Genomic DNA, 19182 nt, shown 5'->3' on the forward strand with positions numbered 1-19182 from the left:
CCAATATTTGATATTGTACAAAAGCGATGAGACGAAAGTATTTTCCTGAAATTTATTTGTCATGAATCCTTTTCTAACTTCAGTTTGACTGACTGTTCATGCGTGGTGAAAGGAACATGCTGCCGTAACAAGAGCTCAAAAAAATAACGACAACATGTCGGGCTGTACAGTTAGCAGGTTATCCCGGGGGCCAACCCATCTGGCGCCCACCCAGAACATGCAGATGGATGTGGTAGACAGACTGGCCTCCGTCTGATCCATCATTGATGACAACCCTATAGCCGTTTTCCAGGCCAGCATCTTTAGCCAACTTCTTTGCAACCAGCGTCAAGTGGCCCAACAACTAGCAGACAGAATGAATTGATTAGACAAAGTCTAAAATATATAAATATTTAAAATAAGCCCCTTGATTACATCAGCGTCTAAAGGTCTCCACCTAGTGGCGACAGTGGGAAATGCATCTACTGAAATGGGACTGCCTGCAGGTTATATTTTATATCATACTCACTAATTTATCATCGTCCTCTGCTTGCGACAGTTGAGCAATTGGCTTTTTGGGTACAACAAGGATGTGAGTTGGAGCCTGAGGAGAAATATCGTGGAAAGCAACACACTGGAACACAAGAAAGAATATTATAAGGAAGTGTGAGTCTTCTCCAGGTTAGACAACTCCAAAATACACCATACTCAATCCATTAAAACTAAACAGCATCAGCAAGACCAAGAAGACTATTTGTGATCTTAAAGAAATCACGCTTTGTTGTCTTACACACAGAAATCAAAGATGGGCGGGTGCAATTTTGAAAAAATAATCTTTTGAATCTGGGGGCCGCAATTCTCTTAAGCTTAATTTCATTGCAAATGATTTAATAGCTAGGCCAAAAAAACATTAGTATTGGAATAGCATAGAGATGCGGTTTGTTTGGAATGAAGAGAATGCTGTTTGGCAGGCATATGCATTCCACTCATAACTCATTGCATCTGACTTTTTGATCCGACTTCACAGGTTCATATTTTGTGAGTCGTGCACACCAAATACATGCCAATGATATTGCAGCACAGTTGCAGGTCTGCAAATGCCATGTGGCAGTAAATGTAACATGAGACCAAGGGGAACTAAAATAAAATTAATGTCTTTCTTAATACTGTCTCAATTTAACTTAGAGCAACTGCAACTATTTTGTTTTGTGGCGAACGACAAAAAGCAGAACCGAATCATGATAACGCTAAATTAGCATTAGCTGTAAAGCTAGTTATTGGGATTTATACAAGAAAACCTTTGCTCAATCATTCTATTTTTTACCCATACCAGGTCATCCTCATAGATGATATTGGCAGGTATCTCTTTCCGAATGACCTTCCCGAATATTGTGTCTCCGCCGGGCTTTGCAGCCTGCGCTTTCGTTATTTCATCAGCCATGTTGGCGCAGGCTGAAAGTTTTGTCTGCGCCGTGTTTAGCAACGTCACCCTAAACGAACTCTCATTGGCCACCAAACGCGATGACGTTTCCGGCGGTGATTGGTCGGTTTGATGGGACTTGCTGCGATGCCGGAAGTAATCTGAGCAGTCAAGATGGGAACTCGTTTGAAGGTGATGAGCAGTTTGTTCCAGTTATATTTCTAATAATAAATTTAATTTAAACGCGTTGCTTTCCTAGTCAATTTCTTGTGTAAAATGCGTTGTGGTTGTGTTCTTTTTAGAAGTCGGTTACCGAGATTGACTTGATTTGGCTGTGTTCAAGTTGCTAAAAGCTAAATATGTGTGAATGCAGGTCCTCCGAGTGTTCAAACAGCTGCACAGGACACGAAGGGATGTATTCAAAGATGATGACATAGCACTTAAAGGTAAGATACGCCCTTGCTTAGTTTGAATCCCTCCTGTAGAATGTCTGTAATAAGATGTTAGCTGGAGCCTGTTAAACCTAATGCATTAGCTGATTTTGTTTACAAAGCTGCAAGGTTAAAAATTAATGAGGAGTTCCGGAAGAACAGAACTGAAACATCAGAAGAAAAAATTAATCAGGTAAATGATATATTCCCCATTATTAGGAGACTAATTTTGCTGTTGCCTTTTTCTATTGTCACATTAACTGAATAAATTCATTATCTCCTTGTTCAGATGATCAAATTGGGCTCAAATGTGGAAACAGTTCTCAGGGAATCTGTGATACAAGTGGAACATGTTGGAGAAGCCAAGCTATGTATGTTAATGTTTCTCATACATGATGGAAAGTAAAGCATCTGCTAAAATTGACTAAAGAATGTTTTCTATGGTTTCATTCTAATTTCAACAGTGCTTCGACCCAGAGAAAGCCTTCTTCTAGAAAATGTACCTTATTGTGATGAACCAAGGAAAAAGTCATGACAAACTACGCGACGACCTCTACAAGGAAAATCTAATTTATTTCAATTCAGTGACATCTGCATGAAATGTTAAGGAATCAACTGAAAAAAGGTGATTCCACCCAAGCAAAGAACCTTCAAATGCAAGCTCTGCTGTTGTCTGTGGATCTCATGTGTGGCATTTGGGGGGAAAAAAACACAATCTTTTAATCAAATGCAAATAAAATGTTTTTATATAAGATTTCAGAATTTCTGTCTCATGTTGACGGTCTCCTTAAAGGTAATCCTAAATAAAATGTCTCTTTCATGTGTTGTCAGAGCAGTATGTCTTCACTCTTCAGTTAAATCCTGATTGAACTCCTTTATGGTTTATATTCCCTATCATCACACTGCCACAGAAAACATTGAAACCAATTATTAGTAATGCATAGAGGTTCTGTGGACCTAATCACATTATTTAACCAAATTTTGCATTCATTTAAGCAAGCACTTAAGGGGATTACATGAAAATAATATACTACAATATTCAGTAACTTTCTGGCATGTAACTACCATCTACAGTAGTTGCAATAAAGCCTACATGACAAATTTTGTCTAGACCGGATTATATAATCATGTGCAACTCATCTCATCCTGTGTAACTTCATAACTTATTTTCCTCCTCCCTAAAATTAAGAGTCATTTGAATTTATGAAATGGGTTCAATAAAATACTGTGCAAAATTAATGGAAAATTGAAAATGTTGAAAAACTGTGATGTAAATGTTTGTGCAGCAAAACGTTTTTCATTTATCCTCTGAATTTAATATTTGTATGTTTATTATTTTTTATATTTTACTTACGTTTTATAATAATTAATTTTATAATTTAATTGTATCTGTCATCAGTGGTGTGAGTTTGTAGGAGTTTTGTTGAAGCTACGTAAATTTAAAATGCGGTGAGCTAAGGATTTGCTAAGCATCACACCAATATCTTTTATTTTAAGGTTTAAAATCATTCCTTGATTTTCAAAAGGGACACCATGATGCGCTCACAGCAGCAGTTTTAATTAATAGAATTAGAATAGGTGTAACCAGTTAAAAACGTGTTTTTGCACCATGGAAAAGGTCACTATATCTTTTAACACGTAGAATGCAATCTTAATGGAATGTTGTAGACACTCTTCTACACTAGAGGGCAGAATGTGTCTAGAACGTCGAAGGAGACCGGTCAATAACGTCAAAAGAAGATGTGCTGTTACCGTAGAAACCATCTTTTGTGATTTCCGGTTTTTGAATTTAGCCGGAGCTAGCTTTAGCCTTCTTTGTAAAACTGCATTTTCAATGCCAAAAACAAGGTATCATGGAGATTCATATATGTATTAAACCCTTAGAAAACCTCTTGATCAAGAAGTCATTTTTGTTTTTTATTTGGCAGCTCTGACACTCTGTGGGACCTGGCAGCCGCAGAGGTCCGCAGGCGTGAGTCGGAGGATGGGTACGCAGAAAGAAATATGGCTGTAGAGCGGACCGTGTTTCTGATGGGCAGCAAAGCTGGGGTATGTTCCCAAACGACATAATCTCTCTAGTTGTTCGTTTGTCAGTAAGCTCACCTCTGTCTTTTTTCTTTTAGGGTAAAACCTCCATTCTCTTTCGATGCCTTGATAGGTCAGTATGAGCCAGAAAACGTAAATACTTGTTTAACCTCTATATATGTTTGGATGTTTGGTTAATTACCTCCCATGATAATCTGAGTAGACATCAAGACCTAGAATAAGCCCCAGCTAGCTCACTTTCCCAGGATTGAAGATCACTCCTACATTTATTTGTGTCCACCAGAGATGAACCATCTAAACCAACTTTGGCTCTGGAGTACACCTTTGGTAGACGTGCCAGAGGACACAACATCGTAAGAAAGATTTGTAGACAATTACCAAATAATAAAGGTGGCCTTGTCACACAGTCTGGCATGTGTGCAGCAACACACTGATTCTACACTTATATTTGGTGATTAAAACAAATATGGAACATTTTGTAATCCTCTTTCAGCCAAAAGACATAGCACACATCTGGGAGTTGGGTGGTGGGACCGCTTTGTCAGACCTTGTCCAGATCCCCATTACATCTGCTAACCTCAAGTAAGTCCCTGAGACCTCTGAGCCTTCAAAATTTTTCACTCTACTGCTTTATGCTAAGCAGTAGAATATGGCATGTCTGTGAATATGAGAATATTGTACCCGAGCAACATTTTATTTAACCTTTGAGTCCCTATATAATCATTCCTTGTAGCTCCTCTCTCTAACCACAGCTCCCCTGGCTTCACGCAGCCTATGTAGCTTTTCTGTTTCACTATTTCCATTTCACTATAACCACTGTATTTATCCTCTATGACCTTTGCATTCAGTCTCAATAAAAAAATCAAGCCTGTATTCTTTCAATTATTCTGGCTATACTAGTTTACAGCACTTTGCCAAAGTAGTTTCATGTTTTTAATGCAATTGTTCAATTGCGCAGCTGTCAGTTGACAGATCATATAATTTATTAAGATGAATGTTAACTCTTTAAAAATCAAATCTAGGATAAAGCCAACTTGTCTTCATTCACACCCTCAGTTATAGAAAGGCTTTATCATAGTCAAATATGCATCCAGTCAGAACCTGCCATCCCTGCCGTTTCCAGGTTTCTCTCTGTCATCCTCGTTGTGGATCTCTCTAAACCCAATGACCTGTGGGGAACCACGGAAAAGCTCCTGCAGACGACACAGGCTCATCTGGAGAAAGCCTTTTCCGGGGCACAAAAAGCACAGGCGGCAAAACCAGCAGCCAATCATCCGTCGTCCATCCCATCAGCAGCTCGTGTCCTACCCACGGACTATCCTGTGAGATCTCTTTTGATTCAACAAATTAAATATTGAAATAAACATCTTTAAAAATTACCGACTGTAAATATCAAAATCATGTCAACAGTCTCAACTTGGCGAGTGACATAATGTTTGGTCTCAGAAAAATTGGAAATTGGAAAAATGGAAATTGGAAAAATTGGAAATTTTCTTATTTAATTCCTGGAAGATTGTTTTTCATTCAGCGTCAGGAGTTAATTCTGACTTTTTAACAGGACAAAGAGCTGATCAGCCCCTTTCCTGTCCCGTTGCTCATCATTGGCAGCAAATACGACGTCTTTCAGGTTGGAACAACCAAAATGTTAGCCGCAGATGTCATTTCATTTGAGTAAAATAGTATATATTTTTGTTCATTTGAAGGAATCCCTCTGTTTATAATGTTAAGATATTTTACGCTGCTGTTGTAGGATTTTGACTCTGACAAGAAGAAATTGATTGCCCAAATGCTGCGGTTTGTTGCCCATTCGTATGCAGCGTCTCTTATCGTAAGTGTCATTTTATTACAAGTAAAAGCTTTTCTGTTGTCAACTTTTGCTGGTTTATATGATTCCTTCTTGATCTCTGTGCCTCTTTTTCTGTGTGTCTTTGGGTCTTTTCACCAGTTCACCAGCATCAAGTCTGTGAGCCTCATGTCGAAAACCAAGACCTACTTCTCTCATTTGGCCTTTGATCTGGACCGAGTGTGAGGACGATGACACAGCATTATACACCACATTTCCCCTTTACACTCATTTGTCAACATTCCTGCTCTAAAATCATCACAGGTGTTAATTTTATATAATAAGCAATACACATCAGTGTAATGGGGCATTGTATTCCACACCGATGTGCTTTTCTAACACGTTTTCAGGGTTCAACTTTAATTCCGTTAAATTTTTTAACAGGAAAACTGTTTCCACGGACTTAACAAAGCCTCTCATCATCCCAGCTGGTTCTGACTCCTTCAGCCAAATTGGTAACCTGTTGAAATACTGCTGTTGTGCTGTGATTAGCAGCATTCTACCGTTGCGACTCAGGTTGCCACGTTTCTCCTCTCACGTTAGGGTCTCCCTGTACAACCGATGTCAACATCACTTCCCTGCACGCCAAGAACCCAAAAGACCTGTGGAAGAAAATCTGTGAGCGCGTCTTTCCCCAAGAGGTAGGTCGCTGTCAGACAATTGGGTTTATTTTGTTATGCGTCTTTCAGTTTTTCTGATGTTTTCTATGTAGAGTATCAGGGAGCAGCAGGACTTGAAGGACCCAGCCAAAGATCCTCAGTACAAGGAGCCCCAGATCGATGCCATGAGAGCTCAGAAAGACCAGGTACCACCTGTTGGCAGACACATGTCCTATTATTCACCAACAACCTTTGATTGTAGACACGCCGTTTCTCTGGAGCGTCAACGCAGCAGTTGGCAGTATCAGAAGCAATCAGACAACCAAATTCATGGTTGTGACCTTGACCTTTAATCTTTATATAAAGAGAGATACAAATGAAATGAGATAAAATCCTCAGACTGTTGATAGATTAAGAGTTAATTACTCACTTGTGGAAAATAGGTTTGAAAATAAATACATTTATACCTTACATAGTTACATTTCTCTTACTTTTTTATGTATCTAACTGTTAAAGTTAGACTTATGCTGCTGAAAACATGACCCCATTAAGCTGCTGCTTCATAGTAACCTCCTGTCCCGCAGCTACAGATTTCCAATTATGGCCTTTTTCAAACGGGTGATATTCGGCAATTACAACCAGAGATAAGTAACCCGACACGACCGCCCTGCCGCGGAAACATGAACTACAGTAACATGCTGGAGTCCTTATCACTGACTGAATCTGATACTGGATATTTTGCTTCACCATCGGAAGGAACACAATGTAACTGGTGTCTGCGAGCAGCAGTGAGAGGGTAAAGGTGGCTGTCTACTCCGGCTTAACACAAAGAAACTGAGTGTAACTTTAGGAAAACCGCAGCTTGTCGGCGCAGAAGCCCGTCATTCATTGTCGACGTGAAGTATCATTTTGAAAAAAAAATTGTTTGACTTTTTCAGGAGTTGGAGCAGTACAAGAGGAACGCTGCCAAAACCTGGCAGGGAATGCATCTGGAGACATGACACATGCACCACTGTACATTAATCTGCAGGCAGTTTGTAATATTTATTCCCTTCAATTTTCCCAGTATATCAGCCTGAAACTATTTTGCACTTAGAAAGATGTAAACATGTAATAGCTTAATAAAGTTATATAGCATAATTGCAAGAGCATATTCCTGATACATTTCTCTTGTCCCTTTTTATTCATTTTTATACCTAAAAATTACGTTTTACATCTGTGAGTTCAGACTATCGGCTTCAGTCAGCCAATGAAACACATTGTACGAGGAAAAACACATTTGTTTTTACATATTTACCTCCTTATATTTTTGTGATGTTTAGACTTTTGGAAGCTATAATCATTGATCTTTAAATACAAGTTTAACGCCTTGAGTTAAAGTGACGATTATCCCAGAGCTTCAGTGACGCACAAGCCGGTCTCTGATCTTGTAGCTGATCATGCCGAGCACCAGGAGAGCAGGCAGGAAGGAGTAGAGGAGGAAAAAGTCCAGTGTGTATCGAGACAGAGCTCCGGGATAACCCTCGTCAATGATCTGGTTACCGTGGGTGATCAAACAGGCCCCGGTGAAATTACTTGAAACATCTGGAAGAACAGCAACATGAGAGAGAAAATCCTTCTGTCTTTGCTTGAACTCAAACAGAAAATCACATCAATGATAAAAGGTGAAATAGATAAATAGTATAAAAGATAGCAACAAGTAATAAATATATTAATCTGCTGGGTAAGACTATATTTCTGTATCACGAGAGAGAAGCGGAGCTACTTTAACTTAACATCAGAGAGGTCATAAATGATGAAGGAGAGGTCTGCACATTTTTATAATTGCAGCAGCTGTAAACGTAGCTTTGCTCCCCTCGTGCACACAGGTGGACATCTTCATTTAAAAAAAAAAAAACGTACTGCAGGTGAAGTCAAGTCCTTCAAACTCTGTGACGATGAGCAGCTCGCAGCCGTACTTCTGGAAGGTCAGGTAGCTGAGCCACTGGAAGACCTGTGGCATCTGCTGAGTGTTTCTGGCAGGAAAACCAAGACGAGATGCTGCATCGGTGAACCGAGGAGACGTGAACGGGCACTTGTCGATACTTTATGATGCCTCACCTGAGGAAACCAGATCCAACCAAGACGCCTGCTATATTGAGCAGCGCCACTCCAGTGTTCACCATGTTTGGGTCTTGGACTACTCCTAATAACACCACAGTCAACAGCTCACCTGAGGGACACACACGCAGACGCATAAATAAATAAAAGCCATGAAGTTATCTTAAAGAGAAAGCTGTTCCATCAGGTCACCTATAATATGTGGCACCAAGACGACTGCTGTAAAAGACAGGAAACGCAGCGTCTGAGGGTTCATTCCCACCGTCCTGGGGACAGAATTCAGGCACAGAATTGTTTACAGCTGAGGGTAACAAAGAGAACATCTGCACGCTCGCAGCCCACCAGTAAAGGAAGGAGGTGAAGACGCAGACGCTGAGGATGCTGAAGGGCAGGATGTGGAAGATGTAGGCCAAGAACATTTGCCATTTGCTGTAAAGCCCATCCTGACTCTCCTGATCACCGATGGCTCGGAGCGCAGGAACTGTGAATAGGCCAGAAGATCACGTTAATCTGCAGGAATGAAAAACTTTCCCTTGTTTTACCAGCAGTTTTTACCTGAAAAGTTCTACTTGAAACACAAAACTTCGACAGAACCATGATACTGGGATTGCAGGCTGATTATGTGTCTTATCAAGATTTTTCTATGAAACTCAAGGCCAGTGTGTAATTACCAAACACTACCTGTAATTCTTCTGCTGCTTCATTTTATCTGTTGGCTTCTGATTAGCCCAGTAATCAATGTTCTTATCATCCATGATTCTGCCAGACAATAAGAAACTAAGATTTGAGCTCTTAATTTTAACTTGAAATATGGGATGGTTAGCCAGCATCTTGCTTCTGAAGCGTTTCTTCCTTTATTTGGGCCCCAGGTTAGTGTAAAATTAGACTTGATTTCCAAGAAAAGGGAGATAATGGAACGGTCACCAGCAAATCGGAGCTGTAGGATTTAATTTGAACTTCTGTTGTTAACGATGGTCAGCGTAAACATAAACATGAACATAACTGAGGAACCAGTAAAGACACCCCTGAGGGCAACTACACCAATACGTTACCTTTTAGATCACCCCTCAAATACATGTCATAAATGATTAAATGGGGCGGGGGGAGAGGGGGGGGCATCTGAGGTTTTATTTAAGTCAGAGGAATAGTGAACTTCAGTAACAGACAGTATAAAACATCGCTGATATGCTAGAACTGTAGGTCTGTAGGTTAAAAGGTACCTGAGTTCATTGACCTTTGTTTGTGTCAAACAGTTACGCCCCTCAATTGAAGTTAATTACACCTGAAACTAAACATTATTACAGAAAAGTTTAGTCTGTAATTTGCCAGCGGAGTTAAAGGATAATAGTTATAATTTAGAGTCACATTTGAGGAACATTTTTGTTATTATTTTGTTTTCAGCTGAATCACCACAGACAACCGAACCTCGCCCCCACTGAGCAGAGATAAAACTGAAAAGATAAAAAGGCTGGAATCATGCAGTTTTAGCAGGATGGCAGATAACCTTTAGCAGGCAATAGACTCTTCTCACTTTAGGATTTATCAGGACATTGACCTTATCAGCCCCAATTAAAGATTTATTGAGTGATTTTATCAGACAGAAGGAACGTCGTGCCACCCAGGCTCTACATAACGGCTGAAAGATGTCGGCTCCATCTCTGTTCTCAGCTGTTTCCAGGCGGGTAATTCTGCCCAAAGCTTCCCCCAAATATCTGTTGGTGTACTCACAGAGCGCCACAGCGTTCAGCATTCCGGTGTAAGGCGACGCGGCGATGCTCTGGTAGATGATGCCAATGCGATCCTGCACGGCACCTTTAGTGACATCAATGTCCAAACGCATGACGAAAAAGGCCACAAACAGACCGTAGATCAGGTTCTGAGACAGGCGCATCAAAACACCCATCCTGTCCCGGGACAGGTTTCTGGACGTACGTCTGAGGGACAAATATGAAGCTCATGAAGTTCAGGTAAACAACGAACTCAGCGTTATTTTATTTTCTGACTTATTTGTGGGTTTATGTCTGTATTATTGTGTCTGAAGACGGTCTTCCCATACAGGTTTTGCTGGTGTAAAAGGAGAATTTAAAGTGAAAGTGAAAGCAGCAGCATCTCACAAAGGATAATCAACCATAACAATATACGAATCAACATGGGTGAAGACATTCCAAAATGCCTCCAAAATGCAGAGCGAGTTGAAGTTTTGGAGGTACATTTCCTGGTGAGTTTAAGCAGCAGCTGTACCTGAACAGAACATGAAGCTTGGCGGCGCCGTTGGGCGACTCTTTGTTCTTAAAGGGGATGGTGGGCTTGTCTGCCCGCTGCAGGCTTCGCTCTGTTTCCTTCAACATGTTCTGGTAGATCTCAGAGCTCTGATAGGCCGAGGCGATCTCCTGCATGCGGCTGAATGTTGCTGCCTCCCGCTCGCTGTTGCGTGTGTCCACAGAGGTGAAGTCAACTGTTTGACATTACAACATGGTTCAGGGTGTCTGTGGCACAGCGGCCGGTTTGATAAACTGGCAGCAGTACCGTAGATGTCGAAAGGGTTGCAGTACTCTGGACACTCGTATCCACACTGGCTGAAGAAGGTCACCATCTCCTCCGGCTGCCCACAGAAGACCAGCTCCCCACGACTCATGATGGCGATTCTACTGAACACCTGAAACACACACCGACGGATGAGATGAAGAACACAAGTTCCAAGATTATAATTTTTTTTCTGGATAACAAGGCCATTGTTATTATGACCCCTGTGGGTGCCTCATTTCCTGTTTGTCACAGCTTTTAAAACCATATAAAGAGGCTGTTTAAGGCAACGTGTTTTTGTCTATTTTTCATCCATTAAAAACTAAAAAAACCCACCCTGAACAGCTCAGAACGAGGCTGATGGATGGTTACTATGACGATTCTGTTCCTCCTGGCGAGCTCGGCCAGTAGCCCCACAATCTGGTTGGCTGTCATGCTGTCTAGACCGGTGGTGGGCTCATCCAATAGGATCACCCCTGCAATGACATCATCACTGAGACACAACAGAACTTCTTCTTTCTTCTGCACGCTGGAAACTTTTTACTTCTTATTAAGTGTCACGTGTGTGAGTCTCTGAGGGTCCATAACTTTGCCCCTGACGATAAGTGAGTTCTCTATTTTTAAGTTAATTGTTCTAATTAGGACAATTAAAAGATTGCCTCTTTACTTTTTAAAAGAAGAGTGGAATTAGCAGATGCTTAATTGCAAGATTAATTCATTTCCTGGTTGATTGGAAAGGCAGTGGATGGGAACTCCTCATGTGTGTGTGTGTGTGTGTCTAATCCTGAATGAGTACTGAGACCTCTCGTGGTCCCTGGAGGACTGTCGGCCTGATAAACTACACCTGGGATGAGACGCAGAGGTGGCTCTCTGCTCATTGCCGTCATGGCGCGATAACCCTCTCTCTTTCTTATTTTTCAGCCTGTACTTCTAAAACTCTGAACTTTCTTGTGTTCTGAGAAGGGCGCGGCGCAGTACGAAGCACTGCTGTTTCGCCGTCGTCTCTTTGGAACCACTCACTCGGGTTCTGAAGCAGCTGGCTGGCGATGGAGACCCTCCGCCTCTCGCCCCCAGAGATGCCCGGGAAAAAACGACCCCCGATGACACTGTGGGCCACGTGGGTGAGGCTGAGCTCGGCCATGACTGAAGACACCTGCCAGAGGTCAAAGGTCAGGGGTCAAATTCTAGTTCAATGATCCCATCTGGATGCTATCGGCTCATTCTGTCCACACAGAGCAGATGAGGAGGAGGCTCCCAGACGTCACCTTCTTCCTGATGGCTTCGGCCGAGTGTCTCTGCAGGGCCAGCTGGGCTGTGTAGGTCAGAGTCTCCTCCACCGTCAGATAACTCAACAGGTTGTCACTCTGGAAGGAGGAAACATCAATGATATCAAGGTGACCACAGCTGCACGGTACTCATCACAACTGACGTTCGGTTCCCCTGCATGTATCCTGCTAACCTACAACAGAGGCATTTGGAAAAATCAGCAGAATCAGGATATTTTAGTGGGTTTGGGCCCCTTGGTTAGTGCAGAGCGAGTCACAGGGCGAGGGTGTGAAACCACAACAGGAGATAACATTAGATTTTGCATATTTTCTCTCTCCCAGCTCCACAGGGATCCAGAAGCCAGAGAATAGACCCTAAAACACACAAAACGCATTCATCCCATCAATCTACTAAACCTACTGCCTGCTTCAATTAACACGTGGCACCTCCCAATCCCTCTTCTCCTGCGTCTCTCATCTGAATGACTTTAATATCAGCGGCTCATATCACCTCTTCATCTGCGGCTTAGCGGGGGAAGTTAATGACGAGGCTTAGACGGGGGTGGTATCGGCCAGAACAGAGAGATGATTTAAAGGGAGCAGGGCCAGTTTTAAGTCCGTGTTTTTAATTCAGGCTTTGGATACACTTGAGCACCTCTCATTGAGAGATTACGTGTATGAGGAGGCTAGCAGGGGTCTAGACTTAATTTCATCCAGAGGCCAGGGCAATCTTTTTAAAAGTGTTGCAAAATGGTGCATGTCAGTGAAGTTGTGCTTTCATATTCACCCCGTTTGAGCTGGGAACTTAAACACAGACACTCTGGAAGCCTGCAGCCCCTCGAATGCGTTTATATTGACTAAAATTTAACTTGAAATTTGTGAAAATGTGTCAGCACAGCTGTAGAATTCCACACCTGAACCTATTTCAACAATAAAAGTTAAGCTAAAATTGCAAATTTCAGATTGTTGAAGACAATGTGCTGGTGGCGGAGTTGCTGAGGTCAATCCCAGCAGTCCCAAATGCACAAGGAGAGGCTGGGAATCAAATCCACAACATTCTTGTTACCATAAAATCACCGGTATGAGCGTGTGGTGCTGCTCTGGTCTGTTACCTGCAGCACGTAGGAGAAACAGTCCTGGAACTTTTCTCTCTTTATTTTCCTCCCGTTAATGAAGACGTCGCCCAAAAGTGTCCCGGCATTCCCGATCCTTCCTGCGACAGCATCCAACAGTGTGGTCTTCCCGGAGCCTGAGAACAGCAGGAACAACAGATATTTTACTAAAGGTTCCACATTAACAAAAGCTTTATTTCAGGTTTGGTTCCAGTTCTTCCATTGAAATTAATTTAATTTGATACAAATTTTATATCATATAAGTTCTTTATGTTTATGTAATGAATATCAGAGGTTATCTTGGGTTATATAATGGTGACATTTGGGTTGTTTTTAGATCCAGATCCAGACTCTGGACCCATGGGGCAACTATTTACACTCAGAAACACGATTATCTGATAACCTTTTTTCCCTTTTTTTTAGATTTAAGCTGCTGCATTGCTCAGTCAAACATCAGGGTCTGATTATCTAACTCAGGATTCACTCATATAACACGTTTCTCAACATATTTGATGTGCAAACCTGAGTTGCCCAGAATGCCCATAATCTGCCCACTCTCCACGTGGAAAGAGACATCATTGAGGATCTGACGAGTCCATCGCTTCCTGCAGGAGGGTAAGTCCCACCAGGGACCCACACGCTCACTGAAACACACACACACACACACACACACACACACACAAAATGATTCATTTGCACCATCTTTTTCAGATCTCTGCAGGCCCCTCCGATATTTACCTGACAGTGTAGGAGATCTTACTGACGCTGAGGCAGCAGGAGGGCTCCGACGGCTCCCCTCTGTCGCCTCTCTTCACCTGTCTCAACTCGGTCCCGCTGTCTCGCTCCCCCGGCTGTAATCTGTCCATGTCTGCAGTCCAGATGAGTCTCAGATCAGATTCATGTCTGCCCTGTCAGGGCAGTCCAAACTTTGTCTCTGACAGGCAGAGCAGAGCCAGAACAGCAGTCATCTCTCAGGAAATAATAAACACACAGCAAAGCCAGCTTATCTCAGAGAACTTTGATCAGCAGTTGTATAAAGAACTTTAAAAAAAACACCTATGGGCTGACTGATTCTCGTCTCACCTCACTCCTCGAAAAGAAAAGCAATGACTGGAGGTGAGGAGCTGATGAAGGAGACACACAGCATGTCCTACCACAGGTTTAGAGAACATTGAGACTGGAGGAGACCTTCAGCTGGACTGAAGTCAAACAACCAGCCAGAAGAAAGGAGAGCAAATGAAGCTGCAGCTTCCTGCTTAAAAAAGAGATATCGATCAATCCAAAAAGAAGGAGAAACTGATCAGGAGAAGCCAGAAAGGGGGGCGTTGACCTCTTAACCCAGCACACCTCAGCCCCCATCGCTCATCATCACCGTTATGGACACAGATGACGGCCTCATTCGCACCAGCAGCTTAATGCAGGTTAGTAGATTCCGCAATATCTGAGAAAAAAACAAACCCAAATCACCTCTGCTGGATTATTTAAGGATCAAATTAATTCTTTCTCAGTAATTCTGATTCTTTGAAATGATCATTTTTCTGCCCATAATCATGTGAAATGGTTGGGGAAAAAAACAGCTCAGTCGATCTGATAACTTGACTGGACAATGTCAGACATGCTTATTGTAAATAAATTTGATGACGTTAAAATAAACCATCACTATGTTGTTGAGAGTCTCATTTGAGATTTATGCATAAACAGAAACATCCCAAAAAACTCAAATCTTACTGATTTATTTGAACTCCTGCAGTTCTAATGCGACTATGTCCAAACTCCTCAAATAACGATTGGTTGTTTAATCTGGACAAAGTTCTCTGCATCAGCACTGAGTCACGTGCGCAGGATCGCCAACCATAGGCTAACTTCACTGACGCTAATGTTTGGGTGAGGAGCACCCAGTGTGTGTGAGTGGTTCACCAGACATCTCCGCTCTGACAGAGACAAGACACAGAACTGTTCTCCACTGAAGAAGACAGCAGCCTCTACTTCACCTACAGTGGAGGGTGCAACCAGCTGGAGGTCAACGACCTCAACTATGAGGTAACAAACAGCCCCCTCACAGGTCGCGCAACCCTGCATTGTCAAGCATTATTAACCCTCTGTGTGTGTGTGCGTCCAGGTGGACACAGCGGCTCACATTCCCTGGTATGAGAGGTTATCAGAGTTCAAATTGCCGTGGGCGATGAATGGAAACAAGCAGAAAGCCATCAGCAACCTCAGCCTCCGAGTCCGCAGCGGACAGATGCTGGCCATCATCGGCAGCTCAGGTGAGGTCAACACAAAAGGAAGCCCCCGGGTCCCCCCCCAACCCACCCCCGCACCTCCAAGTGACATCATCACATAAGTAGAGCATATAAACGTGTCTTCCAGGTTGCGGGAAAACTTCTCTGCTTGATATAATCACGTGCCGCGACGAAGGCGGCGAAATGACATCCGGGGAGGTTCTGATCAACGGGAGGCCCAACACGCCCCAGCTGGTGAAGAAGAGCATCGCTCACGTCCGCCAGGATGACCGCCTGCTTCCTCACCTCACCGTCCGGGAGACTCTGGCCTTCGTGGCCAAACTGAGGCTCCCCACCCACTTCACGCAGGCTCAGCGGGACCAGAGGGTGAGACCTGGGGCTCGATTTGTTTGTTTTTGTTTGCGGTTTCGAAACGCGCCTGAGACGCTCTGTCGCCCGTCGCAGGTGGACAATGTCATTGCAGAGCTGCGGCTGCGGCAGTGCGCTCACACCCGGGTGGGAAACGACTACGTGAGGGGCGTCTCAGGTGGAGAAAGGAGGAGAGTCAGTATAGCTGTCCAGCTGCTCTGGAACCCTGGTGAGGGGGGGGGCGTCCCAGACACATCGTCCTGCCAACCAACATTAGCAAATTTCTGCCTTTGTTTCAGTCTATTGAAGGAGACGAACGGTTTTCGGGACAAATGTGGACGCAGCGTTTGTATCGGTGTGTCGATATGTTTCAGGTATTCTGATCCTGGACGAGCCCACGTCAGGGTTGGACAGCTTCACAGCCCACAACCTGGTCATCACGCTGTCCCGGCTGGCTCGGGGAAACCGGCTGATCCTGCTGTCCGTCCACCAGCCCAGGTCAGACATCTTCCAGCTCTTCGACCTGGTGGTCCTGCTGTCCTCGGGCTCGGCCGTTTACTGCGGAGCAGCTCGTGATATGGTGTCATACTTTACTTCGCTGGGATACCCCTGCCCACGATACTGCAACCCCTCCGACTTCTACGGTGTGTAAATGTTGAACATAACAATTGGTTAATAAAGGTACCAAGCATAGAAGCACCGATGATTGTTATTTCTGAGTAGTATTGACCTAAATCCTCATTTGTTTTTGAACTTACAGTTGATTTAATCAGTATTGATCGACGGAGTCGGGACCGGGAGGCCGAATGTCTGGAGCGGGCTTCTGTTCTGGCCAACCGGTTCTTGGAGAGCGTCCAGCACACAGAGGACCACGTGTGGAAGCCGACTGAAAGGTCAGCAGAACAGTCTGAGTGGTGCGTGTAGGCGAGGTTTATATCTGCTTTGAGCCCGTAGGTCTGAATTATGTTGTTAACACCTGTCACGGCGCAGCTGTAGTCTCAAAGGAGGTAAAGCCCCAGCTGTAGGCGAGGGTCAGAGAGGTGGTGTGGCTGAATAAATACCCTCCTGGTGACAGAGCAAAGTTTCAAACTATAAAAAGTAAAACAAAAATTTGGAAATGCTCTAAATTAGTGAAAAACAGAGGTTGTTTCTTCCCGCGTTCTTCCCGCAGCCCAGGGCCGTCGGACGCGGCCGACAGTGAAGTGGTCACCATCTCCAGGCAACAAGACAGACTTCCTGGCAAACTGAAGCAGTTCACCATCCTCATCAGGTAACATTCCCAGCATTCCCAGCGCCGGTGTTTAATGGTCACGTTAAGGCCGGTTTCTTCCCCTCCAGACGCCACATGTACAACGACTACAGAGACCTGGTCACGCTACTGGTCCACGGCTTCGAGGCCCTGCTCATGTCACTGCTGGTCGGTTTCCTCTACTTTGGAGCAGGAGAGCAGCGTCTGTCCATTCAAGACACGGTGGCGCTCCTCTACATGATCGGAGCTCTCACTCCATTCGCTGTGGTGCTGGACGTCATAGCTAAATGCAAGTTTAGCCTTTAGGAGTTCGGATGCGTTCATTTGTAACCTTTAACCTCTCGTCCACGTCAGAGTGATTTTCCCAGGTTTGACTTCATGCGTTCTTTTCTGTGCAGGTCACTCTGAGAGAGCCATGCTGTACCACGAGCTGGAGGACGGCATGTACTCTGTCACCTCCTACTTCTTTGCCAAGGTAACTATCTTCAGTCTCCAGCAGGGGTCAACCTCGCTCCACCGGGCTGAGCTACCCCAGCAAGGGTGTAAATGTGAGGTGTTCTTTTTGTGTATGCAGGTCCTGGGGGAGTTACCGGAGCACTGCGTGTTCACCTTGGTCTACAGTCTGCCCATTTATTGGCTGGCCGGTCTGAACGAGGCCCCCGATCGTTTCCTCCTCAACTTCCTCCTGGCGTGGCTGATGGTGTACTGCAGCCGAGCCATGGCTCTGTTTGTGGCTGCTGCCCTGCCCACCCTGCAGATCTCGGCCTTCATGGGCAACGCCTTGTTCACCGTCTTCTACCTGACTGGAGGCTTTGTCATCAACATTGAGAACATGTGGCTCGGTGAGGAGGACAAAAGATGTACTTAAGGCCATCTTGTGATTGGCTGCCTTTGACACATTTTTTCCGACTCCCCCAGTGGCCTCCTGGATCTCGTATGTCTCCTTCATGCGTTGGGGCTTTGAGGGAATGCTGCAGGTGCAGTTCAGGGGCAACAAGTACCCTGTTACCATCTCCAACATCACTATCAATGTCGATGGAATACATGTGAGTTAAAAACGGTTAAAAACGTCAGTCAGTTCTCACGCAGTGTCACGCCAGAGTCTTCTGTTCCTTCAGGTGGTGGAGGCCATGAACATGAACCAGTATCCCCTATATTCATGTTATCTGGTCCTGCTCGGAGTGTGCCTGGGCTTCATGGTTCTCTATTACATTTCCTTGAAATTCATCAAGCAGAAGTCCAGCCAAGACTGGTGAAAACATCTGGATGTTTTTCAACCACCATGAGATGCTTATGTCACGCACACTGAATTTTCCTTTTCAGCTCAACTGCTATTGTTTTAAAAATCTAAGGTAATAATTTGGGCTCTAGTTTGACTATATTAAAATAACAAAGTATAAATTATCCTATACAATTGCTATAAATCTAGCAATTCTTAAACTGTTGGTCCTGAAATGTTTTCATTTTATCGCGCTAATCTTTTAAAATTGAAAATGTTTAGTATTTTGCTGACTGGTTGACAGGGTGTTACAGTACCACTGCCCGCCACTGGATGGCAGCAGAGCACCGCGTCATCATGGTTAAATGCCTGTTTTCTTCAGTCTTTCTGGGCGATCAAAGCGCCTCCTTGGCAGATATCCATCTGCAGCTTTGCTTGCTGCAGTTTCAATCTTCTTTTTCCACTTTATCTTTTTTGTATATGTAAGGTTATTAAGCTTAACTGTGCCTGCTAGGATCAGGGGCATTGGGAAAAAAGCCCAGTGGAGATTTAGTAAGTCACACTTAAGGAAAAAAAGAACTTGTACTTGTGTCCTTATCCATCAAAGATTGTGTAAATCATGTTTTTGCACCGGTGCAAATGTCTGACAAAATATTTTAGAAATGTTTCAGATCCAAAAGCAAATTAAGAGTGTTAAGTACAATTATTGATATTTCAAATTGAGTTCAAATTGAGGTCGTCATTCAAACCTGTGGTTCTAAAATTATACTACCTATTTTTCATTAATAAAATCAGGATTTATAAT

General features: G+C 43.6%; 5 protein-coding genes across 7 annotated transcripts; 3 read left to right on the forward strand and 2 right to left on the reverse strand.

Moving 5' to 3' along the window:
• Nucleotides 1-38: 38 nt before the first annotated feature.
• On the reverse strand, nucleotides 39-1477 carry hint1 (histidine triad nucleotide binding protein 1). Its single transcript, XM_057048439.1, has 3 exons — nucleotides 1310-1477; nucleotides 509-613; nucleotides 39-343 (listed from the first exon to the last, which is right to left on the reverse strand). The coding sequence occupies exons 1-3, from the start codon at nucleotides 1418-1420 to the stop codon at nucleotides 179-181; spliced, it is 381 nt and encodes a 126-aa protein (XP_056904419.1). The 5' UTR covers nucleotides 1421-1477; the 3' UTR covers nucleotides 39-178.
• On the forward strand, nucleotides 1454-2650 carry lyrm7 (LYR motif containing 7). Of its 2 annotated transcripts, none has more exons than XM_057048440.1 (5): nucleotides 1454-1591; nucleotides 1773-1845; nucleotides 1935-2023; nucleotides 2120-2201; nucleotides 2295-2650. In XM_057048440.1, exons 1-5 carry the CDS (start codon nucleotides 1574-1576, stop codon nucleotides 2363-2365), a joined length of 333 nt encoding a protein of 110 aa, XP_056904420.1. In that variant the 5' UTR covers nucleotides 1454-1573; the 3' UTR covers nucleotides 2366-2650. The 2 variants fall into 2 exon arrangements, with proteins under 2 accessions (XP_056904420.1, XP_056904421.1); XM_057048441.1 differs by having other exon boundaries at nucleotides 1460-1591; nucleotides 1953-2023.
• Nucleotides 2651-3534: 884 nt separating this feature from the next.
• Nucleotides 3535-7478, forward strand: dync2li1 (dynein, cytoplasmic 2, light intermediate chain 1). Of its 2 annotated transcripts, XM_057048437.1 has the most exons (13): nucleotides 3535-3678; nucleotides 3759-3879; nucleotides 3954-3988; nucleotides 4160-4229; nucleotides 4370-4458; nucleotides 5000-5198; nucleotides 5435-5503; nucleotides 5627-5704; nucleotides 5822-5901; nucleotides 6104-6174; nucleotides 6263-6360; nucleotides 6432-6524; nucleotides 7257-7478. In XM_057048437.1, the coding sequence occupies exons 1-13, from the start codon at nucleotides 3665-3667 to the stop codon at nucleotides 7317-7319; spliced, it is 1080 nt and encodes a 359-aa protein (XP_056904417.1). In that variant the 5' UTR covers nucleotides 3535-3664; the 3' UTR covers nucleotides 7320-7478. The 2 variants fall into 2 exon arrangements, with proteins under 2 accessions (XP_056904417.1, XP_056904418.1); XM_057048438.1 differs by lacking the exons at nucleotides 4160-4229; nucleotides 4370-4458.
• Nucleotides 7238-14242, reverse strand: abcg5 (ATP-binding cassette, sub-family G (WHITE), member 5). The gene is made up of 14 exons (XM_057048435.1): nucleotides 14057-14242; nucleotides 13841-13962; nucleotides 13319-13455; nucleotides 12207-12305; nucleotides 11962-12094; nucleotides 11278-11417; nucleotides 10945-11074; nucleotides 10660-10873; nucleotides 10147-10352; nucleotides 8761-8899; nucleotides 8611-8684; nucleotides 8419-8530; nucleotides 8221-8333; nucleotides 7238-7902 (listed from the first exon to the last, which is right to left on the reverse strand). The coding sequence occupies exons 1-14, from the start codon at nucleotides 14182-14184 to the stop codon at nucleotides 7718-7720; spliced, it is 1932 nt and encodes a 643-aa protein (XP_056904415.1). The 5' UTR covers nucleotides 14185-14242; the 3' UTR covers nucleotides 7238-7717.
• Nucleotides 14243-14490: 248 nt separating this feature from the next.
• Nucleotides 14491-18535, forward strand: abcg8 (ATP-binding cassette, sub-family G (WHITE), member 8). Its single transcript, XM_057048434.1, has 13 exons — nucleotides 14491-14739; nucleotides 15257-15358; nucleotides 15438-15585; nucleotides 15689-15927; nucleotides 16006-16138; nucleotides 16284-16553; nucleotides 16670-16802; nucleotides 17081-17179; nucleotides 17248-17447; nucleotides 17557-17633; nucleotides 17733-18000; nucleotides 18077-18204; nucleotides 18277-18535. Exons 1-13 carry the CDS (start codon nucleotides 14695-14697, stop codon nucleotides 18412-18414), a joined length of 1980 nt encoding a protein of 659 aa, XP_056904414.1. The 5' UTR covers nucleotides 14491-14694; the 3' UTR covers nucleotides 18415-18535.
• The last annotated feature ends 647 nt before the right edge of the window (nucleotides 18536-19182 follow it).

The sequence above is a fragment of the Takifugu flavidus genome, chromosome 11 (genome assembly GCF_003711565.1).
Source record: "Takifugu flavidus isolate HTHZ2018 chromosome 11, ASM371156v2, whole genome shotgun sequence".
NCBI classification, from domain to species: domain Eukaryota; kingdom Metazoa; phylum Chordata; class Actinopteri; order Tetraodontiformes; family Tetraodontidae; genus Takifugu; species Takifugu flavidus.

Bases quoted from the DNA above. Each gene is read 5' to 3' on its own strand.
- hint1 (XM_057048439.1), bottom strand. From the start codon at position 1,420: ATGGCTGATGAAATAACGAAAGCGCAGGCTGCAAAGCCCGGCGGAGAC. The intron at 614-1,309 runs GTATGGGTAAAA...CTTGTGTTCCAG, and splicing joins TCATCTATGAGGATGACCTG to TGTGTTGCTTTCCACGATAT. The intron at 344-508 runs GTGAGTATGATA...TCTGTCTGCTAG, and splicing joins CAGAGGACGATGATAAATTA to TTGTTGGGCCACTTGACGCT.
- lyrm7 (XM_057048440.1), top strand. The intron at 1,846-1,934 runs GTAAGATACGCC...CTAATGCATTAG, and splicing joins TGATGACATAGCACTTAAAG to CTGATTTTGTTTACAAAGCT. The intron at 2,024-2,119 runs GTAAATGATATA...CTCCTTGTTCAG, and splicing joins CAGAAGAAAAAATTAATCAG to ATGATCAAATTGGGCTCAAA.
- dync2li1 (XM_057048437.1), top strand. The intron at 3,880-3,953 runs GTATGTTCCCAA...TTTTTCTTTTAG, and splicing joins TGATGGGCAGCAAAGCTGGG to GGTAAAACCTCCATTCTCTT. The intron at 4,459-4,999 runs GTAAGTCCCTGA...TGCCGTTTCCAG, and splicing joins ATTACATCTGCTAACCTCAA to GTTTCTCTCTGTCATCCTCG.
- abcg5 (XM_057048435.1), bottom strand. From the start codon at position 14,184: ATGGACAGATTACAGCCGGGGGAGCGAGACAGCGGGACCGAGTTGAGA. The intron at 13,963-14,056 runs GTAAATATCGGA...TGTGTGTTTCAG, and splicing joins AAGATCTCCTACACTGTCAG to TGAGCGTGTGGGTCCCTGGT. The intron at 11,418-11,961 runs GTGAGTGGTTCC...ATGTCATTGCAG, and splicing joins CCAGCTGCTTCAGAACCCGA to GGGTGATCCTATTGGATGAG.
- abcg8 (XM_057048434.1), top strand. From the start codon at position 14,695: ATGGACACAGATGACGGCCTCATTCGCACCAGCAGCTTAATGCAG. The intron at 17,180-17,247 runs GTAACATTCCCA...CTTCCCCTCCAG, and splicing joins CAGTTCACCATCCTCATCAG to ACGCCACATGTACAACGACT. The intron at 17,448-17,556 runs GCAAGTTTAGCC...TTTTCTGTGCAG, and splicing joins GCTGGACGTCATAGCTAAAT to GTCACTCTGAGAGAGCCATG.